Source organism: Engraulis encrasicolus, chromosome 14 (genome assembly GCF_034702125.1).
Source record: "Engraulis encrasicolus isolate BLACKSEA-1 chromosome 14, IST_EnEncr_1.0, whole genome shotgun sequence".
NCBI lineage: Eukaryota > Metazoa > Chordata > Actinopteri > Clupeiformes > Engraulidae > Engraulis > Engraulis encrasicolus.
Genome location: NC_085870.1, coordinates 13,606,742 through 13,634,168, shown reverse-complemented (window position 1 = coordinate 13,634,168; position 27,427 = coordinate 13,606,742). Strand labels below are relative to the sequence as shown.

The 27,427-nt window shown below is 42.8% G+C and overlaps 1 protein-coding gene across 1 annotated transcript; it reads left to right on the top strand.

Annotated features, from left to right (window-relative positions):
* Positions 1 to 1,983: 1,983 nt before the first annotated feature.
* On the top strand, positions 1,984 to 25,932 carry LOC134462095 (inter-alpha-trypsin inhibitor heavy chain H3-like). The gene is made up of 22 exons (XM_063214967.1): positions 1,984 to 2,095; positions 4,441 to 4,470; positions 4,634 to 4,657; positions 4,881 to 5,035; positions 6,234 to 6,338; positions 6,454 to 6,616; positions 6,901 to 7,011; positions 10,734 to 10,862; positions 11,116 to 11,232; positions 11,330 to 11,498; positions 12,261 to 12,386; positions 12,511 to 12,692; positions 13,348 to 13,533; positions 16,551 to 16,687; positions 16,931 to 17,091; positions 18,606 to 18,632; positions 18,741 to 18,785; positions 19,051 to 19,164; positions 19,562 to 19,763; positions 22,954 to 23,126; positions 24,114 to 24,225; positions 25,208 to 25,932. Exons 1-22 carry the CDS (start codon positions 1,997 to 1,999, stop codon positions 25,344 to 25,346), a joined length of 2,706 nt encoding a protein of 901 aa, XP_063071037.1. The 5' UTR covers positions 1,984 to 1,996; the 3' UTR covers positions 25,347 to 25,932.
* Positions 25,933 to 27,427: the final 1,495 nt, after the last annotated feature.

The following is a 27,427-nucleotide window of genomic DNA, read 5'->3' as shown; positions in this document are numbered from 1 at the left end:
TCCACCATTGTGGCCCCAAATAAAGTCGCCAAAAACCTTGACATCATGATTGACGGCGAGCTGTCATGCTCCAACTACATCAACTCAGTCACCCGGACCTGTCGATTCCAGATGTCCAACGTGCGGAAAATCAGACCTGTGCTGAACCAATATTCTACACAATGACTGGTCCAGGCCACGGTCCTGTCCCGCGTTGACTACTGCAACTCACTCACGACAGGTCTACCTGCTTGCACGCTAAAACCACTGCAGATGGTCCAGAATGCGGCGTCACAGTTGATATTCAATCAAATCAAATATTAATTGAATTGCACTGGCTACCGATCGCCGCCCCGATCAAGCACAAGGCCTTGACCCTTGCCTACAAAACCATCGCAAGACCGGCCCCAGCTTATCTGAAGGACTTACTAAAGGGCCGTACACACACATTGCTGCTAGTTACTCGCTCAGCGAATGTCAAAGAAGAACTCAATAGAATGTCAACGTGTTCCAGCGAGACGAGCAGGCAAATACTGTACAAGCGATGCGATGTGGGCGGATCCCGAGTTGAAAATATTTGATCTTCGAGCGAGGCGAGTAACGAGTAACCAATTGGAAGGCAGAGTTCGGTACTTCTCGCCCGTTCATTGGCAGTTAAAGCCGCGGGAACTTTCATGAAAGAGAGGCGAGTAGGCAAGCAAGCAAGAAGCTAGTAAATAGCAGCGATGTGTGTGTACAGCCCTTAAAGCCTTATGTTACTGGAAGAGAGCTGCACTCCTCCAGCACAAGCCGTCTGGCTCTGCCATCCAGTCGCTCCAGGTACTCCCAGTCAAGGCTGTTTGCCGTTGTTGTACCCAAATGGTGGAACGGTCTCCCAGAGGCAGCAAGACTAAGCACGTCTCTTGCAGCCTGCAAGTAAAGACCCTCCTCTTTCGTGACTATCTACTAGACTAATGGTTGAGCTGCCCTAATCCCAGGCCAGACTATTGACATGATGTGTATGTATGAGTGTGTGTGTACTATACTGGAAAAAACCTAACCATTCTTTGCATCTGCACTTGTTGTTCTGTATATTTCCTGTGCATGTTGTATTTGCTGCTGGTGATGTTGGCTTGATTATGTCCTCTTTTGAAAGTCGCTTTGGTTATAAAGCGTCTGTCAAATGCAATGTAATGTAATGTAATAAATAAATCATTCCTATGTAGTTAGTCGTTTCATGCAATGGGATGTATCCCTTTCCAGGGTAAATTTTAAATGACAACCATTTTTTTTAAAGTTCATTAAATTGAAATCCATTATCAGGTTCAGCAATTGTTAATTATTTATCTTGTCAATATTCATTTTTTCCCCACATGTTGTGCATTGCTATGCCAGGAATTCCTGACCTGACCTGATTTTCCTGGCAAAGTAAAATCAATGATTCTAAAAACTGCAGCCACACTAGATTTGTTTTTTGTCTTCACTGCCAAGTAAATCTCCACAAGTGACAACATTGAAGATAGGAAGAAGATGAGACAGATACTCGTTTAATACAAATATAATACTGTATGGCATGATGAAAATAAAATCTTAATGCTACCTCTTTACATCATAGTTGAAGAGCACAGTGTAAGCACGAGTAGTAGCAATATTCTCCAGTCCATTTTTGTCAATGTTATGATAAATAACATTGTGGTGTCAAAAATATTTAGATAAAATATAGGCCTAACTGCTAAGGCCATGGATTCAATATTTGGATTCAATATTTTGGTGGATTCAATATTTAAAGAATACCATCTGTCACACTAAGAAAACATTGATTTTAGATTTCTGGATTTCTTTGAAAGACTCATGTTTGAGGATGAGGAGGATATAAACAACTATTTCATTCCATCATTAGTCTACCATCTCCCAACACTCTGTGAATGTGTTTGGTGTAACTGAACTTTACCCAGCCTCCCAGCTGCTCTATCAGAATAGTATAAAGTGCAGACAGCGCGCGCAAGAGAGAGAGAGAGAGTGCAGCTCAGCCTGAATCATGTCTGCAGTCAGGACTACGCTGCTGCTCTGGGTATGGGTAGGTGTATGGCTCAGTATCCATGGCGCCCTGGTCATATCTACGGAGACTGCAGAAACGGTGAGTGTCAAGAGCTATGCAGATACCCCTCCTTACAGCACAGCCAATGAGTACTAACTTCACCCAGACCCAGTCTCAGAACCATAGGGTGGGTGTAGTATTAACATTGCAGATGTTTGGTTATGTGACAAATCTGGCAATCTAATGGACAATGGTCATTAAGATTTTGTTCCTTTTTGCCTTAAGTCCAAGTCAATATTCTTTAGTCTGTTTTCAGTGTATCTAAATGTAATAATGGGCATGTACAGGGTGTTTGTGTTTGGATCCAGGGACACACAGTGGCTGGGAGGCAGAGCAGACTGCATGTTTGCTTGGCCATTGGGTATTGGGTAAACCTTCAGAGGTCAACAGCACCAGTGTAACTGAGCTGTTCCTGCACAGTCCGCCTTCGGGTCTCGAACTGGACCCCTCCTAGTCAATGCAACAGTTTGTATGGGAGGCACAGTACAATACTGCTGAGCTACAGGAGAAGTCCGATAGCTCAGTGCTATCGATGTATGTGTATTAGGCTTCGGGAGGGAGGTTTACTAACGATCCACGCCACACTGCTAGTTGGCCTGCTTTACACATAGCTCTAGGGTATAACGATCAGAGCCCCAGTTTGGAGCGTTGTTTGCCCTTTTCTTACATTCACAAAAAATGAGCCTCAGTTTGGTAAAACAGAATGACTGAGATCAAATACTGGCAGGGCAACACTACCTCCATTCACTACATATGATGTCAGAAGTTGGATGGCTTGCTTTGGGGAAAGTGAACCAAGCTGTGTGAGCCATATGCATGGGGCAGTCAAGGCTTAATTGATAAGGCTTTGGATCAGATGGTTGCAGGTTTGAATCCCACCCCTCCACTCCCTAACTCATTCCGTGGCTGAAGTACCCTTGAGCAGGGCATCTAACCCCACACTGCTCCAGGGACTGTAACCAATATACTGTGCCTAAAATAAGTGGCTTAAAAAGCACGTAATGTTATGTATGAGGGGCCTCAGAGTAGGTTTCCTTGATGTGAGGTGATTTTGGGTCATGACATGGGAAAGTATGGTGGAAAACACAAAAAGAACAGTGTGTAAGAAAATAAACACCTGTTACTCAAAGGGGGAGGCAGTGTGTTTATAGGATTGTCAGTGTGTGATGGCTTTCATGCCCAAGGCTTGACTCTTTGGTGCAGAGATTGAAGCCCCAATTTGGTAACCCACATTGGCTGTAGCCTGGGAAATCCCATGCTGCTTTGCACAATCGTTCCGATCTGAAAGACATGAGTCTACACCCAGAGAACGGATAAGATCATGGCCTCCAATCAGAGAGCGGGAAGGGGTGGAAAGGCAATGATTGCAATTTGTTTGAATAGATACAACTGACACGATTGGCTATGACCACAAATTATACACATTTGTAACGCCCAATAAACAGCCATCGTCAATCGTAAACCCCACCCCCCCCAACGGGATTTACAGTAGGCAGGTCTCCAGACCTTATCTCACTTGTGATTAGGTCTGGTGATAACCAGGCACGATTGGGTGGTTTGGACAGAGACAATGGATAGGGATGAGACAGTTCATATGGAGTTTCTTCTGGAATCAATATGACGTAATGTTCTAAGTGTATGAGCTGCCATGCCCCTTTAGGAGACCAGCGGGAATTTAGAATGAATGAATTCGATGGGAAACATTTAAAAATTCACATCCATTTAGGACAGTGTTTCCCAACCAGGGGTACGTGTACCACTAGGGGTACGTGAGCACACTGCTGGGGGTACGTGGAAAAATGAAAAAATGTATGAGCATAGTCACATTGGGATATAGAGCATGAGTGAGGGGGTACTCATGGAATTAAAAAAGGGTTAGGGGGTACGCAAGACAAAAAAGGTTGGGAAACACTGCTTTAGGAGACTGGAATTGATCCCACTTTGTTGCATTGGTGACACCTACAATAAATGATCTTGGTTGCCATATTAGAAATTTGGAGGACTGGAGTCCCGTCAGGGAAACTTTACCCCTTTCGTCGCAGTGTATGAACAGGTGCTCCTCATCTCTGGCGGTGTGGCCATGGAGCACAGATAGTTCATCAAACAAAGCAACAAAATGGTCACAACACGCTGGCAACCTCTCCCATGATCTGTCAGTGCAAACCCAGACCATTCTTTTTGGGCACTGTATGAAACTACCGGGCATAAATGGTGCATTGGAAAGGACATTGAACTCTTTGCTCCAAACTTGCCAACTTTCTGAGCAAAATGCTGGCAGTCCTAGATCAATAATTTTGCTTAAAAAAATAACAATTCAATGGCACTGGCCTCAGTGCCAATTTTTTCTATGCAAACCCTCAACTGAAATATTCTACTTTTTTCAGATAAAACCTGACACTCCCAAACATGTGGAGGTACTGCTGTTTGTTATACAACATTTTACTTCTACTGTACATATAATAATAATGATTGTATCATTTATTTCATTATGGGAGTGCACAAATAATATGACACGCATGACAGACAATATGACACTTTTAACATTTGATACAATCTGTCAATTTGCCCTTTTTTCAGAAGCGGAGTATAAATGATGCAGAGGTAAGACCTTTTTTTGCAACAGTAAATAAGAGTTGGGAAGCTAGTCCAATTTGGGTTTTAACAGAAGGTCTTGTTCTTAGTGACATACTCGGTGTACAAATTACGTAACTCACTGCCTGTGTTTTTCCTAGCGGTTAATAGTCAGTGACAGTAAAGACATGCTAAAAAGCCCAAAACTACCCATACACTCACAAAGCTAAGAGATATCTGTGATTTCGGACAGGTTGAAATCCAGAGTGTGAAGTTGGATTGCAAAGTGACGTCTCGCTTTGCTCACACCGTGATGACCACCAAAGCTCTGAACAACGGCAACTCCTCAAAGGAAATATTCTTCGAGGTGGAACTACCAAAGACTGCTTTTATCACCAACTTCAGCATGTTAGTCATCTCCTCATTGCATACTGCTGAAGCCTGAAGTCTTAACATTCTCTATTTTGCACAAGAGATACACAGAGTACTGTATATAGGCCTACTGTATTTTTATGATGTTTTCTTGTCCCTTGAAATCTTCCAAGTAACTGTCATGCCATCGAGTAAACCAATCTCAGTTTGAAGGCCAGGGATATGCTTGCTGTGTGCCTTAAATTGCGCATGCAATTATTTGCAACCGTGTGCTTCAGGACAATCGGAGCACTTTGCGCAATAATGGAGGTATCATTTAGGGGCCAGAAAGCAAATTGGGTTCTCATCACTGTCTTCTACTATTGTTTGACTCTACCACGAGCTCAACATCTCAACTCAACAAGTTCCAAAGATCGCATCGATATTGCACCATTTACATGCGTATTGCGTACCTTGTGTGAGTTGTTCTCAGAGCGCAAAATTGACATAAAATTTGCATGGTAACGCGTTCGTGCACGAAATGTGCCCACGCACGCGTGTCCTACAGCAAGCATATCCCCGGCCTTAAAGGAACAGACCATCGTACTTTAACAATGAAATGTTATGTGACCTCCCAGTCAGTCAGACGCACTGTCACTCCTGTTAACATTTGTAGCTACTCAGCATGGCCAACGTTACGTTTCGGGGCTGTAGTTACTTTCGACTAAAGTCTTCCAGGTTTTTCCTGTTAACATAGGTTTATGTGACCAGTAACATAAAACAAAGTTCGGTTACGCAAATTTAAACGTGGCTTTTTCTATGCTGTGGAAAGTGTGCTGTCAATGCGCCGTCAAAGCATGCAGAAGGTGTTACCGCACCTGTCTTTATAGTACACACTTTTCACAGCATAGAAAAAGTTTGAATTTGCGTAACCAAACTTTGTTTCATGTCACTGGTCATATACGTAAACAGGAAAAACATGGAAGACTTTCATAGCATATAACTACAGCCCCGAATCGTTGGTCATTCTGAGTAGCTACAAATGCTAACAGGAGTGACAGTGCGTCTGATGGCGGGGAGGTTTCACAACGCTCGGAGAGGTACATATCATTTCCCCTCACTTCTGAGAAGAACACATTTCATCGCTGAAGTTGTTCCCTTTAAAGCTGTTCCTTTAAAAACAGATGTGTTTCTGCTGTATTGGAAGCATTGGCACAGTACAACATGCTTGTATTTCTTTTCTCATCCCTTGTAGGGAAATTGAGGGGAAGACGTATGTGGGAGATGTGAAGGAGAAGGAGACGGCCAAGAAGCAGTATGAGAAGGCCGTCTCATCTGGACAGACTGCTGGACTCGTCAAGTCAGTTGCTTTGGTTTGGAGAATGCAGTCGGAAAATGCTCTCTGCTTTACAATACTGTTTGACAACATAATGGTGTGTGTGTGTGTGTGTGTGTGTGTGTGTGTGTGATGCTAGAGCATCCGGGAGAAAGATGGAGAAATTCTCGGTTTCAGTGAACATCGCAGCCGGCAGTCCAGTCTTATTCACACTGACATATGAGGAATTGCTGAAGCGCAACAAGGGAAACTACGAGATCATGATGAGGGTCAAGCCAAAGGAACTGGTGCAGAATTTTGAGGTGCTGCCAACTGATATAGTGTGAATTTTTACAACCTATTTATGAGAAATCATTATGTTATTCTGCATCATGATGTGATTCTGAGTAATTAATGTCATAATGATTTTTGTAAGTTTATTTTCCTTATTATGTGCCTTGTCTTGTATTGTGTCTGTCTGCCTCTGTAACTATGTGTAGGCTGCCATTTTGACCAGAATTCCTTGGCAAACGAGATGGTTAGTCTCAATGGGACAATACTGATTAAGTAAGGGATAAATAAATAAAATAAAATGTTATGTGATTAGATTGTGGCAGACATTTACGAGCCTCAAGGAATTGCCTTCCTGGATGCCCATGCGACGTTCATCACCAACGAGCTACTGCCCCTGGTGGACAAAACTGTGAATGACAAAAAGGTACGACCCATCAGACTCAAGGGGGAGTTCTCGTGCCAGGCCAGCTATTCTTTTATTCCTCACTGTACATAATACTCACTCTCACTATACAGTACAGTACACAGTACTACACACTATAACTCCAGAGTTTTATTGTATTTTACGGTTACAGAAATTACATTACATTACATTACATTGCATTTGGCAGACGCTTTATAACCAAAGCGACTTTCAAAAGAGGACATAATCAAGCCAGCATCACAAGCAAATACAAAGTGCATAGGAAATATACAGAAGAACAAGTGCAGTTGCATAGAGGGTTTTTTTTTTTTTTTTTTTAAATTAATAAAGAGTAAACCTACACACACAGCACACACACAAACACATACACACACACACACACACACACACACACACACACACACACACACACACACACACACACACACAAACTAAACTAAACTAAACTAAACTAAACTAAACTAAACATCATGTCAAGAGTCTGCCCTGGGGCTAGGCCAGCTCAAGCATTAGTTTAGTGGCTCCTCTCGAAAGAGGAAGGTCTTTACTTGTTTCTTGAAGGCTGCAAGAGATGTGCTTAGTCTTGCTGCCTCTGGGAGACCGTTCCACCACTTGGGTACAACAACGGAGAACAGTCTTGACTGGGAGTACCTAGAGCGACTGGATGGCAGAGCCAGACGGCTTGTGCTGGATGAGCGCAATTCTCTTCCAGTAACGTAAGGCGTTTGTAGGTCCTTCAGATAAGCTCCATCGAAATGGACATTGAATACTGAACAATTAGGACATTGGGACATGTACTGTATATGTCCCCGGTTCTCTGAAGAAGAATGAGAGAGACGATTCTCTCTCTACGGGTATGGACTCATCGTATGAGACATCCAACGAAGCATATTTACAAACCCCAACCCCAACAAAATACTGTAATTTTCAGTCAAACTTGTTTGATGATTCCTCTCTCTACGGGATGGCATCATCGTATGGGACATTCAACTTAAGCATTATTTAAAGGGACACTTCACCCAATTGCATTAGGCTTTCCATTGCTAGACACCCAGTCATACTTTTGAATGGTCGTGCAACACTCTCTCAATTCCCCCTGAGACAGGAGAAATCCGTATTCATCTCTTAACACTTCCTCCTACAATGATGTAAAAATCGTCATTTTGCATCATTGTAGGAGGAAGTGTAAGAGAGGTGGATTTCTGTTGAGACTACAAGCCTTTTTCCCACCCTTTCAACCCCGCCCATAGGGGGTTGGACCTAATGCGCTAACAGATCACAGCGCTATCACAGATCAGGGTGCTTTTGAAATCACTGGCATTGATGTTCCAGTAAGTCACTGGCAGAGCTGCCTGGGTGTGGCCTGTGGAACTTGAGCATTGCAATGCATTATGGGGATTGTTGTCACAAATCCACAAGCACTAAAAAAAGTTTCTTTTCTGCCTTTTCTCGGCCAAGAAGGCACTAAATTAGAAATGTATGCTACTATTCTACTACATATATGACCCACTTTCAATACATATTCATGTCTCCACCGGTGGAATGCCCCTTTAATAACGCCAATTTGGCATAGCGGCAGGAATCGTAGCCTCTCCCCGTAGCCTCCAACTGAGATCCTACTCAAATACCTGCGTTTTGTCTTTGAAGGGGTGTCTTATGAGTTCAATTTCGGTCCCCAGCGGGCCTAAGTAGGCCATCGGTCGGGTGGAAGCGCTCAGGGCTCACGTGGCTTGGGCAGATGATCTGTAAAACCTCGTCCAGAGGCTAGCAGCAAAGCGATTAGATTTGTGAGGCAGCTTGGGAGCTGTTTGTCAGAGAAACGCCCCCAGGGAGGGGGCGAGGTGGTTGGCAAGGTATGCTCCATTTGTGGAGGGTTGTCCCATGTCATTCATGCCTTCCATGTCTAGCATGGAGAAGCCACAAATGGGGGCACTGGACGAAAGGGGCGTTGCTTTTGTACTTCAGAAATAATGTCCGGGAATGGAGGGAGCACCTCCTGGACAGGGGGCGTCGCTCTGGGAAGATAAAACCCATCGGTAACACTTTACAATAACGTCCTATTTACAGCTTTATAAACACTTTATTAACATTTAATAACAATTAACATTTAACAAAGCATTTGCAAATGTTTGTAAATGAGTAATAACCAAACTATGACTGCACAGTGGAGTGGGAATCAACTTCTACTGTGTCAGTTTTATGTGGTTTCTTGCCATCTAGTCTTTGGAGGATAACCTTCCAGGACCGCTGCGACTACACTGTGTCTGCTGTGTTAACATAGTACTTCTTCCCATTTCCCATTCCCATTTATACACATTTGTTAACATTTTGTTGATAATTAGTTCATTATTTATAAAGTGTGAATAGGACGTTATTGTAAAGTGTTACCAACCCATCCAAGAACAAACGCTGCTTTTGAGGAGGTGGCGGACCAGCTTCTCAGACGCCCTGCGGCAGAAAGCATGGAGTGTGTCCCCCAAGGGAGCATTGTTCTCCACTTCAGAGTCCGCGTCAGAACACGCCTGTGATGGAGGGAGGTCCATTTCGGATGTGTCGTCCGGGTCCTCCCTGTCATCAAACTAATCCGTAGCCGCTACTGAGATGCAGTCAAGTAGGACATCAGTGTCAGGGGTATTAGGCTGATGTACACTGAGCTGAGTGGGCAAAGGGGACTGAGTACCCCCCCTCCCCCGCAGTTAAAGTCAGGGTTGATGTTCTTTGCCATCTCTTTGAGAAACGAAAGCCTTCTCTTGCGTAATTTCACCGGCAGGGAACGGCATGGTCCGCATGAGCCACCTTTTAACGCTTCTCGCCTTGACGATACAGAACATGCATCATGGGTGTCTGTAGCCAGAATTTTGAACCCGCAGCCTATAGGACGGGGACGGTTTTCCGGAGGTGGTCGTTTACGGGTAGCCTTTCGGCCAGTCATCATGTGCACCGCGAGGGGTGAGATGAAAAACCTTTGACCGTTGAAGATGGTGATGCTGGTTAAGTGTAGTCTCAACAGCCTTGGGGCAACACCAAGAGATTGCTGAAGTCTGGACTGCCTCTGGTAGCCTTGGCTAGTCAGCCAGGGAAGGTTAGCCGCTTGGCTGACTAGCTAGCGTGACCTTTCGATTTTAGGGTGACACTCGACGAACTATTTCAAAAAGCTCACAGTTGACCAAGCAAATGAAATTGCAGATGAGGAGATATGTTTGCGTAATGTCAAGAGGGCAAATGGTTGTCGGGTAACAGCACACAATGGGGAAGTGGTGGCCAGAGCTAGTCGGGACACTGGATATAGCGTCAAACAGTTAGCTCTCGAGGATAGCTAATAGCTTTGTCACGCAAAGGCCGGAAAGCCTGCGTGCAAACAACTATTAACAATTTTTGTCGGAACAAAAATACCTCAGAACAAGTGACAGAGGCGTCGCTTAAGAGATTTAGCGAATTCGTGGCAAATCAAGACTAAGCACGTTGGTTTAGCACCAGCCTTGCTAGCCCCCAATCAAGGTAGACAGGTAGACGAGACCGTGGAGGTCTGATACCCACACTTACCTTAACCGCTGACACAATCGAGTGTTGGATGAAGGATGAAAAGATGAATGCAAGATGAATATGCTTCGGTGGATGTCTCATACAATGAAGTCATACCCGTAGAGAGAGAATCGTTGAACGAAATTCGACTGATAAGAGAACCATTGGAATTACTCTTCAATCTTATTTTGTACTTGCAGGCTCATGTGTCCTTCTGTCCAACGCTGGATCAACAAAGGAAATGCCCTGATTGTGACGGTACGCTGATCGATGGGGACTTCATCATTAAGTATGACGTGAACCGTGCAGAAAGCATTGGGGACATTCAGGTATGACACAAGCTAAAAACATTCATTTTGGAGGATATCTGCAGTGGACCTCTGCATTGTGTCTTTGGATAACTTCAGGAACCCATTTTACAAAAAAAAAACAATTAAATAAATAAGATGAGCTCATCTTATCTATCTTTTTCCTTCAGACACTGGCAAGAATGAATATTTTCCAATGAGCAGCGAAATCACTGTGGTAAAACTTACTGTAGGCCTATACTGTATTAATCGTATGGATTATTTTCTATTCCAGATTGTTAACGGATACTTTGTGCATTATTTTGCACCCATGGAACTGCCCCGTATTCCAAAGAATGTTATGTTTGTGATCGATGTCAGTGGATCCATGTATGGACGGAAAATGGAACAGGTAACAAATGATTAAAACATTGATAAAATGTTCTTGTCTGTGTTTCACGCTTCAAAAACACCTGCTCTTATTACCAATGGTTACGCCCTACTGTTAGACACGAACGGCTTTGCTGACGATCCTGAGTGACCTTCATGAGGAGGACTACTTTGGATTGGTTCTATTTGATCACGAAATCCGACCATGGAGGCCATCTCTTACCAAAGCTACCGAGGACAACGTGGCAGCAGCCAAAGAATTTGTAGAAACTATTAAGGAAAGGGGAAGTAAGTCTATCCCATCTATTCTGAGAAAAGGATGTGACTGATGCCCAATAAACACTAAAAAACTGCCTGGAGGCACTAGCCTGGGAACACTCCCATACTGCCTTTAGTTCTACACAATCGTTTCGATCTGAAAGACAGTCTGGCGAGGATGACTCATAACGTCCAAGATCATGGGCCCTGTGTCATAATGGCCAAGCATTCCGACCTTTACAGTTTCTCTGCCCAATCAGAGAGCAGGGCAGTGTGTCATAATAGCCAAGTATTCCGGCCCCTACGGAATTTACAATAGGCAACTCCCCAGACCTAATCTCACTTGTGATTAGGTCTGGTGTTAACCAGGCAATGGAGGCACTGCATCCCACATAAGTTTTACCCACAAGTGGTCATTCAAAAAAAAAAAAAAAAACAATTAGGCGGGAAGCTGCCCAATCTGGCAACTCTGTTTGTGGCTGCTAATATTTTTGTTTTCCATTACAGGTCGTTGATGCACTCAAACACCTACAGGAAGACAAGGCGTTTGTCTGCTCATTGAAAAGATTCTGAATTTAAAACGAAATTATTCATAAATTATACTCATAAAGCACTGTGCTACGTTGAAAATGAATTGAAAACTGCACTGAAAACTGAATCTGAAACGGCACTGGCAAGCACTAACAACATAAAACATGACAGAAAGAATTACAAAAGATGGCCATTTCAAACTGTTCTCATATTTTTGTATGTCAAATTGTCTGACTAAATGTGACTATTTTCTCCATAAAGTGACCGACATCAACGGAGGGCTCCTGACGGCCGTTGAGTTGATTGACAGATGCATAGCACAGGAACTTTTGCCAGAGAAGAGTGTGACAATAATAATCATGCTAACGGATGGAGAACCCAACGAAGGTCTAACACTTTCAGGAATATGAACACATTTATAGGCCTACAATACTGCATTTGCCAAATAAACAAGATACATTTGCTTTGTTATAGATTTTTAAAGCAACTTCAATTTCCATAACTACCACAGGGGAGACCAATCGAGAGGTGATCAAACAGAATGTCCAAAAAGCCATTGGTGGAAATTACACACTTTTCAACCTGGGCTTTGGTTATGACCTTGACTACGGCTTTCTGGACTCCATGGCTAAGCAGAATGATGGACTGGCCCGCAGAATCTACGAGGCATCTGACGCTGCAGAACAGCTGCAGGTGAACCTTTACTTCAACAACTCAAAGAGCTCTTAGATGCTGCTTACATGTATGTGGATATATCGGTTTTGGCATCTTATTTATAAGTCAAACGAGTTTTAGAAATGTCCTTTCAAAAATCCAGTTTTAAAAATATCCCTTTTAGGGGGCTAAAATGCATCTGTCACAATGGCGGTTTTTTATTTATCCACTTTGAAAAATATTCACATAGAGATATTTAAAATCAGGCAAAAGGGTCTTGGATTCTCTTCTACAGTATATAACGTAAAAAAATAATGTCTGCACCCTTGCCATCTTAGATGTGTTTGATAAAATGTCAAACTGTCAAGACAACTACTGATGGTCATGTGCTTTCAGTAATTAGTAGAGTAGAGTATCATTGATTAATCCTGAGGGGAAATTAAGGTGTCAAGTAGCATACATAATACAGAAGATATTACACACAAGACATTACACGCACCATAACTGGCAACAAGCTTGTAGCCCAAGTATTATTGATCAGTATTCAAACAATGTTTGAAGATGAGTAGGAAGACTAGACTAACCGAGAGTGTGTTGGCTTCTAAGATGAATGTCCTTTTTAGCCGCCGTTTTCAGGTCAAAAAAGGTTACTAGAGTTTGTAATTCACCATGTTGACCCTCTGTTTTCTTGCAGGGATTTTATGAGGAGGTGGCCAGTCCAATCCTGTCCAATGTGCACTTCAAATACCCTGAGGGATCAGTAAACTCTTTGACCAACAGCGAATTTAAGCAGCTCTTCAACGGTAGTGAGATTGTGGTGGCGGGACAGCTGCTTGAAGATGATCTAAACAACTTCCTCATTGATGTCTTTGGAAATGGGGTAAGGTGATTGCTTCTCCCCATTAAATGTATTACTGAATAATATTTCCTACGATGGGCTATAATCCAAATGTTTTAGCACTTTAAAAATGTCCTTACCAACAATATCATACATGACAATATCAAATGTCAAATGTCAAAAAGCAGATGGTTAGCACATTCACAAAGTGAAAATACTGGCCAGTTAAATGGTTTGCCATCTCACTTCAACACTACAATATGCAGAAATAGAAGAGGACCTAGGCATTGCATGGTTAACTAGAAATGCACTAAGAGAGGGTAGACCTACGCCAAGGAAGCTGTTTGATAGAACATTTGAAAGAGTAGAGTAGAGTATCATTTATTGATCACAGGGCGAAATTAAGGTGTAAAGTAGCATACATTAAGTATGGAATAGCGGCCGACGAGCTGTCCTGATAGAGCTCGAAAGTCCCGCCCCTTAGTTCCGCGTTTCACGGGACCTCAGTTGACCATCTAACAACATGGTAGCGAGTGAATATCTTCTGATCTCAGTCATGATATGCGCTGGGCTCCAAATATGCTGTTTAAGAGGATAGATAAAGATTATTCAAGCAGAAGTATCAATGTTTTGTTCCGAGGCCGTCGGCATGAAAAATGTGAAGAAACACAGCTTTCTAAAAAGTTTAGGGGTTCATACGAAAAATTAGGCAAAAATATCAGAAACAACATATATGGAGCTCGTGGCACAACTCGAAGGGGATCGAAATGCCATTTTAATACCGCCATTGGATTACATGCTACGATTTTCGGCTAAAAACGCCGTTGAGGTCCCATGAAATCGGGGGAAGTGACGTCACTTTCTAGCTCTATATCAAGGGAAATAATGGACGAGGCGGAGCGTTCTAAACAGCCCGACGGCGCAGCCGAAGGGCTGTTTGCTTCGCCAAGTCCATTTTCCCTTGATATCGGGACACCTCGAAGGCCGCTATTCCGCTTATCACTCGGTTACCAGCATTTAAGTATTAGTTTATTCATATGTTGATCTGAGAAAGTAGATTCACCACTGCGCTTGGTACGTTGCTATTGGCACCACTTCCTAATCTAGTGAGACGCGCCTCTATCGGAGGCAGCCTAAGGACGCGCGCAGAATGTTGGGGTGACTTGACAACCAAATGCGATAGAATTGAAGACTGCCAACCTTGCCACCTGCCAGACTTGACAACCAGATGCGATAGAATTAGTAATGGGGTCTTGACTAGACAACCAGATGCGATAGAACTAACAACGCGGTCTTGACTAGACAACCAGATGCGATAGAACTAGTAACGGCACTTCACCAGAAAGTTAGAAAAGAAGCAAAAAGATGGAAAAAGATGGGTTATAACAAGCCGCTCGCTGAATCGCTCCACACACACCCTCACACCCACATACACCCACATAGGCTACACACACACACATACACACACTCACTCCCCCCCCCCCTCCCCCCCACACACACACGCACGCTTGAGCATAGAAAAAGGTGATTGTCCTGTATGGCTGCATTGGAGAATTAAACAAAACAAAAAAGAAGAAAGGAAGAAAAAACAGTGCAGTACAGTAGGCTAGATAATCCTAGAGCAGTGTGTAGATTCCAAGTGTAGACAAGGCGAAGGATAATGCCGCGATCACACCGCCAGCGTTGAAAGATCCACAACGCTGCTGACTCCTGCCTGGAAAGCACTGGTCAGGGGCGTTGAACGAGGCAAACGATTCAACCTGAAGCGTTCAGTCAGGAATCTCGACCAACCGAAGCTCGTGTTTAGAAAAATGTGAACATTCCATTGGCGGACGCCCTGCTGCCGCCGAGCTCATTACATATTTTTAGATGAAGTTCAACTTCTGCCGCCCTCTGCTTTTGACGCTTTCGACGGCCTCGCCTCTAGAAACGCTCCCGACGCGTCTGCCTCGCTCGCTGCCTGCTCTCCCATACAAAGTGAATTACTTCCGCATCTTGCCACGCGTTCAACGCCCGCGGTGTGATCGTACGGTAAAAGTTCAGGTAGGCCTAGAGGCACGGAAGGCACGCACATAAAGTGTGCAGGAGTGGGGGTTTGTTTATGCAGTCCAGTCACCTGTGATCTCTCTCTCTCTCTCTCTCTCTCTCTCTCTCTCTCTCTCTCTCTCTCTCTCTCTCTCTCTCTGTCCTTCTGTGTGATGTTAAATAGCTGGATGGCCCTGGGTACAAAGGACCTCCGTAGCCTGTCTGTCTTACAGGAGATGGTCCACAGTCTGTAACTGAACAGGCTTCTCTGGTTGTCAAAGACTGGGTACAGGGGGTGCTTGTAGTTGTCCAATATAGAGTCCAATCTGCTCAGAGTCCTCTTCTCAGCTGTGGTAGTGAGAGTCTCCAGTTCTGTGCCTACAACATACTCAGCTTTCCTCACCAGAATGTTACACCCTATTTTTATTTTAAGTCTTTCTGCCTTCTTTTGTGGAGTTAGAAACTGGAATGTCAAAATTCGCCCTGTCCTGCAATTCAATTTGTGATCAGTAGGGGCGTCTAGATTTCTACTGTAGGCTAGCAATGTTGAAGATGAAGAATCTTTTTTTTTTTAAAATCCTGGTTCCGGTTTGTGATCCTAATCCATACCAAACTTGAATTACTTGTTCCTTTGGTCATTTTTAACAACTCCAATAAGTTTCATCCAAAACTGTTCATAACTTTTTGAGCTATCCTGCTGGCAAACAAACAAACAGACAGACAGACAGACAGACAGACAGACAGACAGACAAAAAACAAACCAACATGACCGAAAACATAACCTTCTTGGCAGAGGTAAAAAAAACACTTTGGGGTGTTGTATTAAGACTGTGAAGACATATATTTTCTGAAACAATGTTAAATGCAACCCTCTAAGTGTGAATTCAACACTAGAAGAGTTCTACTAACTCTAAATTGATTGGGACCATATATTCTCTGAAAAGTGTTCAATTAACCCTGCATTTTTTACAGTGTGTTTGAGCCCTGTTGATTGTGAGAAGGTACATAACCATATTCATGTTCGACATTTCCAGCTGGATGACTATGCAGTGCAGGGCAAGCCAAGTGTGCTGGACAAGGAGGTTGTATTTCCAGATCAAGAATACATTTTTGGGGACTTTACAGAGCGTCTGTGGGCATACCTCACCATCGAGCAACTCTTGGAAAAGAAGTCAGTGATATACTGTACTTACAATAACATGAATCCATAATTAGATTTGTGTGTGTGTGTGTGTGTGTGTGTGTGTGTGTGTGTGTGTGTGTGTGTGTGTGTGTGTGTGTGTGTGTGTGTGATATATGTTTTTGAAGACCCTCTTGCTCTGCTTCTTTGTTTATAAGTTAAAGAAGCTTCGTAGTTGGCTACCCTGCAACCAATCAAGATTAACACTGTCTTTATTCATGTTCAAATTTTCAGAGAAAAAGGCACACCTGAGGAAAGGGCCAATGCTACCGCTGAGGCTCTGGATCTCTCCCTGAAGTACAACTTTGTCACCCCTCTCACATCCATGGTGGTCACCAAACCAGAGAATGAGGAGAATCCAGATGATGTCCTCATCGCAGACAAACTCACTGAAGGTAAAACACACACAAGTTAGAATTATTTCAACAGATCTGCTACACTGTAAAAAACTAGCCTAAATGTAAGGCCCCTGATACGCTTGCTGCGAGCCTTAAATTACGCACGCTACCGTGTGCGACCGACTACACATACTTGCTTCAGAAGCAGTAGTGTTTGGAGGTAGGGTGCGCACATCCACAGGTTGTTGTCCAGGTGCCAGACAAAAGGTAGTAGGTAGTGTGATGAAGCGGTCTGCACACTGTGTATTAACTCCAAAAATACTTTATTTCATTTTAACATGTGGCAACAGATCCCTCTGTTGGATCGAAACGTTGCCACATGTTAAAATGAAATATAGTATTTTTGGAGTTAATACACAGTGTGCAGACCGCTTCATCACACTTCAGAAGCAGTAGACCAACACCCACAATACTGGCTGTATCATCCAGGAGGAGAGAGATCAGCATTGCGATCTGGAAATTGGAACCACAGAACATTTGGAAACACAGAACAAAAAGGACTGCCCGGATGAGGAGACAATACTGCTACTGCTCCTACATTTGCACGCTCCTTTATCAAAGTGCAACGGAGAAATATGTTCGCACACATGTTTGTAATTTCACACAAGCTCAACAATACACTCTTGAAAAGTTGCCGCCATTGTTGTTTTCACTGGAAACACTCACGTGGAACTGTGCTGTCTTTCTTTCTTACTTTTTTGAGCTACTGCCATCTGGCAGCAGATTTAGAAACCCTGCTGTTTCAAACAGATCCAAACAATCTTTTATCCCACAAGCAATTAGCTTTTTTAATAAACATGTGAAACAAAGGTAGATCTTAATTTGCACACCCTGTCTCAGCAGGCCTGAGAAGGAATGAATGACACCCTAATGTTTTATCTTTTTATAATGTTTTGCTTATCTATTTATTTATTTGCTGCTTGCACATCCTCCCATGCTTTATCCACGCTATGGGGTTAACTGGGACTGACCACTGTTGATGGATGACATCTGTTTTTGTCCATTGTCTTGTCTATGTTATGGGGGAATGTGTTGCTCTTGGGGTAAATGTGCTTGGGAATCTGACTGTATTGTGTTTGTTTTCATGTCTTACGCACCTCTCACTAGAAGAAATTTCCCCCATGGGGGACAATAAAGCTACTACTACTACTACAATCACCCCCAGCGATTTTGACGAGATTGCACTGAATGCACGCGCCTGCGTGCAGAATCTAACAAGCAAAACTGACATGATATACACACGGCAAAGCGTTCATGCACGAAACGTGCCAGAACTGCCAGAACTTATCCTGCAGCAAGCGTATCGAGGGCCATAATGTATGGGGACATTAAGAAATTGAAACTGTCCACACGTCCATATTATTGGAGATATAAACAGCTTTGCAGATCAATGTCTACTGTGAAAAACCAGTACTTCTGTTTTTGCTGCAATCATTGAGTCATGATTGATATACTACTATGGCAAAAATCTTGTAGAAATTCAAACGCATATATTTTTTATTGCCAAACAGACCAGAGATCAAGGCCTCAAGATCAAGGTAAGAATAATTTTGCTTCAATTTGACTAATGTCTGAGTGATAAGCACGATGATCATGTAGTAATAGATCTTTTTTCTCCAAATGATGTCCTTTACGTTCCTCTGCAGGGTACTCTACTCCTTCATATTCATCCTATAATCCAACTTATTATGGTAAGCCTTCATGTGAAATGTAGGGGGCGCGTATGACACATTATTAGAGCATTGTTCAGTGTGAATATGCAGACAAAATGTCTGCCGTATTTGATTGCTGGCATTATAAATCTCCATACTCATTCAAACAAAGTGCTCTAGAGAATGCCACTTGTATCATCTGAATTCATCCATGCAGGGAATTAAATTAGTTCATATTGTTAAACAATTGCAAAGGTTTGCATTAGATTTTGTTGATAATGTGACTTAATGTTCTATGTTGCAGTTGATGGCGACCCTCATTTCATTATTGAAGTGCCAGACATGAGAGATGCGCTGTGTTTTAACATCGACGACACAGCTGGCACTATTTTCAACCTAGTGAGAGATCCTATCTTGGGTAAGGTCACACTTTGTTTCCTTTAACTGATTCTGGAAGTAGTACATGGAGTAGCCTATCACTGAAAACTTGTGGTGCTCACTCTCAGCAAGTTTTTCCAGCTTGTTTCTTCTCAACACATATATGTCAGTAGTTTCTGAATCTGTGTTTTGATGTACGTGAAGAATTAAGGTTGACAGTGGTAATACTGTGTAAATATGTAGGTTAAGCTCACTTAAACAATGTTGTCTTCAGACGACAGGGTTTGGGAAATGTATAGTGGAAGTTTTCTTTCTCATTCATGAGTAAGGTGAAGTTGTTTGTTGAGAGTACTGTATGTTGTTTCATTGAGACACACAAAACAAAACTGTCCCAAGAAAACTTTGAAAGCTGGTATTGTACTGAATGACATTAACAGGGATCATGGTAAATGGACAAACCATTGGGGACAAGAAAGTCATCCCTGGAGCCAAGGTGAATACATATTTTGGCCATTTTGGGATTGTTCATCGGCCTTATGGTATAGAACTGCTAGTCAGTACAGATGGGATATCCGTGTTTGTGAACAAGAAGGGAGCAAAGTTCACCTGGACAGAAACCGCTTCAGTAAAAGATGAGAAGTAAGTTATGACACACACTCTCTTCATATGTCATATGTCATGTCACTAAAATGTCAATATGCACAAAATATAGCAGTCAAGTGTAATGTCCGGCAAGGTGTAATAAAGATCTTACACACTGTCCATTCTACCAGCAAGCTTTAATACAGTGTTTCTCAAAGTGGGGCGAAAGCCCCCCTGGGGGGGCGCGGAGGCATCGCAGGGGGGGCCTGTGACATCTGATTTTGGGTTTTTTCCCCCCAAGGAAATTATTTCCTGTCTCTCCAATAAGCAAAACATTTTAAGCCCTCACCAACATTATATTATAAATTGTCATAAATTGAATAGCAGAGGATATGAACACACGTCCCTCTTTTTTAAAATCTCACCAGTCACCTTTCCTTTGATTCTGCGCAGCGCAGCGATTGTAAAATCAGTCGGAAGCATTCAGACCATCCGAAGGGGGGAGTGATGGGAAAAGTTTGAGAACCATTGCTTTAATACAACATTTGGCATGTCTGTAGTGACAATACAGTGCAACCAGTGTGGGACCAGAAAAGGAAAAAAAGGGAACAAATTTTGGTGTTATTAAAAAGTGATGTGACCTGCGTAACAGGACCTGAATTGTCCAAACTACACAGCCGAACTTTCTAAAAGTTTGTTTCAATTGTGTCACTGTGTAATTTTACCTGTAGAAGGTCAAATAACAGAAATGTTGTATTTAAAACTTGCTGATGGAAGGGAAAGTTTGCAGGATCTCTTTTTACACTTGAATGACAACTTCTGGGGTCATATCCTATGTACCTGTCCAACAACAGAGATGTGTGAAATTGCCCTTTTTGAACTAGTGTCCAACTAAAAAGAAGAGCGGAATAAAACGGTAGGTCCTACTTAGGCCTAGAATGAAATGTTTTGGTTGCCGACCTGACATTTAAAAAAAAAACAAGGCCGACAGGCGGACAACAGATGCGTCCCTCTATGCCAGTTCCAACCTTTTCCCCCCCCAAAACGCCCCGCTGGCCTCCTCCTAACCTGTCAACGCCCACCCCCCTCTGAGGATGTGCTTTTTGTTTATTGGTCATAGCCTATTGCCCATGGAAACTCCAAATAATGTGGCAGGCAGCGAAATGACGAGACAAAGCTTTATATTTTGCAGTTTAGACTATAATAAGGCCATCATGCTTGGATTTGGAAAAGAAGCATCTAATTTCAAATTTCACATAGATCAAGTGGCTACATTACAAATTACCAGATATTATTAGTACTAGGTTATTTATCAACCTTTAGTAGGCTATCATGCCATTTCAGCGTCATGTGCATGTGGGAAAGAAACTAAACATCGCCAAATAGCCTAATAAATAAATAAAACCGTTTGGGTGAATCATGCGCTATGGTTCACCCTTTGGATACATTGTGCGCTTAATTTCAAAGCCAGCTTTTTACCGTCAAGGCACAAAGCAGTGAGCTTCAGTGGCAGAGTTTACCAAATTCATACGACTGCAAACCAATTACGAAGCAAAAGACGCGTTCTGTCCCATGCTCTCTCTGAGCGCAAGGGAAGGCACCTGTGGGGCCCATCTGTCTACTAGTTCGAGAACACTGACTACTCACTGAAACGTAGGGGCAGAATGTTTGCAAACTCACGTTTAGGAAGAGCTGTAGCGTTGCTGGTCGCCTGTCAACTTATTACGGTTCCATAATATCGCGCTGGGGGTGTGGTCACACATACTCCCATTAGATTCTCCCCGGGGCTAACTACGCTGCTCAGCCGACTTTCGAGCCTCGCGGCGCGGCCTGTCTCGCAGCTGACACCGGGTAGACCGAGCGAGATAACAAACGGCGAACGGTCGTTTGCACACATTATTCACCCAATATCACAACACAGTGTGTACATGGCTTAAATGCGATTGTGTTTTGGTCCTAGATAACATTTAAGCCCCGTTATATCCTTATAGAAGTATAGAAGTAGTCTAATATAAGCTTGTAGCTGCCTGGTTCTGGTAAAATGCTAACATTAGCTTACCCGGTTAGCTCAAAACATCGAGTGATCAAATGGCAATGTGGGGTAACCTACTTGTGTTACATACGTTCGTGGTGCATTTTTACATCAATCCATGGTAGTCTTGACATTTATAAGCATTTAGGGTCTTTATATTAAGCAAAAACGTGATGTTGGAAATCACAGAAATCGCCGCCATGTTTTTCAAAAAAATGTGTAACTCCCGTCCGCCTCCTGGTGGACACGGGAAGGAACAATTGAAGGAATGCGTTTCAGACAGCGTTTCAGACAAGGAATGCGTTTCAGACAGCGTTTCAGACAAGGAATGCGTTTCAGACGGACGGACGGACGGACGGACGGACAGACAGACCCTCTTAAGGGCGGGTTATGCTTCCTACTTGTGCCACAGAGTGAGCTTGTCGCAGCCATGATGCAGTTAATTGTGGTTTATGCCCTGTTTTGAAGCACGGTCTGCGCGATGTCATTCCACGCTGAAACTGCCTTCAATACAAAGAGTAAACTAGACGTGTCGGTTGTTTTTTAGCATCACAGACTCGACGAGAATGAAAATGAAACATTAAATCTTTATATCACGTGCATGTTTGATCGCACTGGCAGCCACAGTGGTAGTTTGGAACAAAGAAGTGGCTCATTTGTCGAGGACGAAGCGGAATGTTTCCTCGACCTCGGAACCACTGTTCAACTGTCCAAATAACTTCAGCGTCGTAACTTGCAAGCGCATGTGTTGTCTTTGGTTCGTGTGAATAAATCAAACAACAAAGCACGGGCAACTTATTTAATGAAGAGCTCACAGTCCGTAGACCGACGAAGGTTAGAACAAGGAAGTAGCGCTTTTTCTCGACTCGAGGACAGAGCAGGCTGGTCGAGAGGACCAATCAGAGACCTATTTTCGCCCTTTCACGCCGTCGCTCCCTGCGTCGAGACACAATTTTGGGGAGGTGCCCCAGAGTACCTGCGTGATGGGGGGGGCTTCACTCCGTTAACTGCGCGGCTCACTGCATCATGATGCAGTGACGCTGATCTCGAGGCATAAACCACCCTTTATAGAGATGGTAGGACGCATCTAAAAACCCTACCGACCCATGATCTAACTTGACAACCAACCGGAACCAACGTTTTGTTTTTTTTCTTAGGCCTGATTTAACACCGAATGGAAATACGTTTATTTGATCTGACCCTTTGAACCCACAGCATGGACCTGCAGATCACAAAAGACCGCAGCCTGACCGTGGCGCTGAAAGACTCTGTGAAGTTCGTCATCATGTTGCACAAGGTGTGGAAGAAGCACCCGTACCACCAGGACTACTTGGGCTTCTACACACTAGACAGCCACCTGCTCTCCCCCAGTGTCCACGGCCTGCTGGGTAAGGGGTTGCCTGTACCTCGTGGCTAAGACTAAGGCTCAATTCGAAACAGGGAAGGCAGCTGTCCTTCCAGTGAGCTAACTGGACATCGAGTCATGAAGTGTGGATCGAAACGAAATATTGCTTTATTTCCTCCCTCGGCAGTTGACTGCATTTGTGGGCGTAACAGGGATATTTGAGGTCAGCATCAGATGCTGACTTCGCTGCCTTGGTACCCAACATGCTGTGCGCCACCTCCCTCTCAACCGGAAACCTGAAAAACAAACATGGCTACTACCCAAGCTACTACCTTATCATACTCTTTATTCTGACACTTGTGTATGTAGATATTGAAAATCGAATGGATAAATCAACATTGTAGTATCTAAATATGCTGTCGCTAGATCTATTTATAGCCTATTTTACGATTCCGCTGTCTGACGATCATTCACCGTTCAAATAGCATGCGTAAGCTAAGCGCTAATGTGATGAACGTAACTCCCGCCATAGAATCGCCGTAACATCAAATGCGCAAGGCAGCGCACTCGTTAGTGCCGTTCGTAACGGCTGCCTTTTCAGCTAACTTCACCTATCTGATCAGTGACCTGTTTATGTAGGAGGAGAGTCTAAGACTGGATCTTCTCCGTCCACCATTTTGAATGTCCAGAAATAGACATTTTAGTTCCAAAACTTACTGGACTTTGGTCATACTGCTGAATACTTTGGTGAATTAGTAAATATTCACGAAAAGATCAAATTTTGCGACATGCAGCACATTTTCAATGAAGAGCATAGTTGCAATAGCTACTCTGGCCACAATGCTACAAAGTGCACCTTGAAGGGAGAGAATATCCATTTGTGCCTGTCTTGAAATGTGTTTATGTCATCAACTCTCATAACATCATCTATTTTCATGAAGGCGCTGAGGTTGCAGATGTAATTTTGGGTTTTAGCATGTTTAAATTGAATTGATATTTTACTAATTTTGATGCTTGCAAACCCCATCAGGCCAGTTCTACCATGGTGTGCCATTTGAAGTCAGTGACAGCTACACAGGAAAGGACTCAGACAAGCCAGACGCAACAATGTTCATCAAGGGGAACAAACTAACTGTGACCAGGTAAATTGTTAGCTTTCAGCTCCCTTACTGAAAGATTTCTCTTTTTTGATTGTGGCCAATAACTTCATTGAAAAGGTTCGCTTTGAAGAACCAAAATGAAAAAAATGAAAAATCACTGTTCCATATCAGTGAGCTTATGAATGGAAACCTTAACATCAGTAGCAAAGTAACTTAGCCTAAGGTTGAGTGACAAATCAGGGAAAAACTATGCACAAAATATATCTGAAAAATTATGCACAAAATACACACAAAAGTTTTGTCTGTCCATGTGCCTATCAGAGATCAGAGTTGACGAATTTCATCAATCGAGGGCCGTACTAGACATAAAAACACAAGCAAATGTCAACGTTGCATGATGGTAACCACACTGTAGAAGAATAAATCTAAATAAATTAGTCTTCTAAATCTAGAGGAATCAGGTCACCTGAGATAACTAAGTTTAACGCATTAACTATGTGTAATTCACAGTTGAAGGTGCACTGTGTTTAGTAGTTCATTATTAGTAGTTCATTTGCTGAATCCATGCTGCCCATTCACAAATGTTCCCTTTTTAACAAATGCTTACCACCACCATCAAATTGTAAGTATTCAATATGACTGGGAAAATTGCATTTTTCATACATGAAAAAAATGGATCTTCTCCACGGTCCGCCATTTTGAATTTCCAGAAATAAACATTTTTAGCTGCAAAACTTACTGTACTTTTGGTCATACTATTAAACACTAGTTTATTTCTTAGTAAATATTCATGAAAAGATCAAATTTGGCAATAGGCAGCACAATTTCAATGATAAGCAAGCATAGTTGCAATACCTATTCTGGCCACAATCTCACACAGTGCACCTTTACGTGTCTAATGAATCTTCATACGTAGATTTTAATTTAGCATAATCTGCCTCACATAGTAGCCTATTATGGAACAAAAATGTGAATCAATGGACACAAACTGAAAAATATATACAATATGATCCCATTTTTTCAGAGGCTGGCAGAGAGACTTCCGGAAGGACGTGAAGAACGGGGAAAAAGTGCCCTGCTGGTTCATTCACAACAATGGAACTGGACTTATTGATGGGAGTCCTCATGACTACGTGGTGTCCAGCCTCATTGAGGCGCTGTAAAAATCTATCTATGCAACATTGCCTTAAGATGGACACCATAAAGAAGGGGTGTCAAGCATACCAGTAAGGCCACAAAGGGACGTGATGAAAGTCAACAAAGAAACATTAATTAGCCTAAAAATGACACTTAAGAGCACACCAGAATTCGCATGTAAAGAGGTCTGGGTACACGTAGGAGGCAAAGACAGACAAAGGTGTCTTTGTCTGGAAGTGAAGTGAGACAAAGGTCTCACTTCCGAGAGGTCTGGGTACACGTAGGAGTCACATCAGGACATATCTTAAATAACGCTGTCTGAGTTATTTTTGAGTAAAGTCATTGTAAGCAGCAATGCATGCAGTGCATTGGGGTATTGAGCTCCTTCCTATCCTGTAGTCCAGATTGTACAGCTGGTCTGGATAATTGTGGGTGAATGTGTGTGAGTGCTAATGACGCTATGGTAATACTAAGGGGTACCAATGCACAGATGATACCCTCACTGTTCAGATCGTCCTCACCAAAGTCTAGTCAAGTCTAAAATATACTCAATTTTCTGAACTTTTTTGTGATGAACATGAAAAAAAATAAAATTTAACGATTTGCCTTCAACCAGTATCAGTAGGCCTAGTAAATTTGTTAATAACGCTGAAACCCTGAACATTTTGTTAAAGTTAGTGGACTGAAAGTGCCCGAATGCTGCCCTAACAATGGTCAAAAATGCAGTGCTTTAACGATGGACACTGCACACACTAAATGGTGTGACTCCATCAGTTTCCTCTAATCTAGGCCATTCGATTATTGAACGAATGCTGAAAACAGTCGAAGTGCTTTTTTCTTTCTCTTTTTCCACACACACACACACACACACACACACACACACACACACACACACACACACTTTTAAGAGACAAAACACTGGATTTATAATCCAATCACTCCAATCCAACCAATCATACTGGCATGCTCAAATGTGCCTTCTGTCTTGGTCACTTCCAGTTACAAACCGTCTTGTGTGCCTTCACAAAAATAACTTCTTTCCTTAGAAGAGAATTGCAGAGGCACTCCCCCAAACTTACAGTAGGCCTACTTACAGCTATTTGAGCATTCAGGAGAGCGGCAAAGTGAATTCACCTTTCACCCTGTTAGAAATTGATGATTCACTGGAAAAGTTTTGGAGAAGAAGTATTTTAGGTACAGCACCTTGTGTAACTATTCCAGTAAATATTTCTGTTGACAGTGCGCGCCACTGCACTGATGCAAATAAATAAGAAGTTAGCAACATTAGATCCTCTGTTAGGAACGTAATTAATTTGGCAGAGGCAGCAATCATCCCTGAAACAATATTCCACTTGTAAATACAGTATAGGCCGTCTGACAACTTCTAGCACAGGTAGAAAATGTCACCTCTTTTTACGTAGAAGAGCATAGTGTAAGTCAGTGATTCCCAATCAAGGGTATGTGGACAACTAGGGGTATGCGAGCACACTTCAAGGGGTACGTGGAAAATATGAATAGGCCTAACAAATATATGAAATGACATTGTGATAAGAGAAGATATGGTATAAAGAGCATGAGTGAGGGAGTACTCAGGGTGTGTCAAAAAAGGCTTGTGAGGGGTACATACAGTAAGACAGAAAAGGCTGGGACTATGCTGTACATGTATACATTACGGCTAACACTTGGTACAGTATAGCCCAGTCTCTGATTAGTGTCAATAGCATCATTTGCCAACATTAGTGGCAATAATAATAATATTATACATTAGTGTGGGGGTCGGGGTGGGCGGGGTATATGGTCACAGAGGTACTGAAGCGGGGTCACGGACAAAAGGGACACTATGAAACTGGAAATCCACAGGTTCACAGCTAACAGATAACATACTTCCACAATTTAGTTAGTAGCAGTATTCACTTGTGTAGTTAATAGATGTATTAGCGGTCCTGTGGATTTCTAGCAATATAAGCCGACAAACTATGAATGGAAAATCCAGCAATATTAACGGGGAAAAAAAAGTTCGAAAGGGGGTTCTTGCTGAAAAAGTTTGAGAACCACTGCATTAATATCAAACAACGTTAAAATAATGCAAGCTTCTCCGCTTGTTGAT

Coding starts and splice junctions, on each gene's coding strand:
- LOC134462095 (XM_063214967.1), top strand. CDS start 1,997: ATGTCTGCAGTCAGGACTACGCTGCTGCTCTGGGTATGGGTAGGTGTA. Junction 4,658..4,880: donor GGAGTATAAATGATGCAGAG/GTAAGACCTTTT, acceptor GATTTCGGACAG/GTTGAAATCCAGAGTGTGAA. Junction 11,233..11,329: donor ATGGACGGAAAATGGAACAG/GTAACAAATGAT, acceptor CCCTACTGTTAG/ACACGAACGGCTTTGCTGAC.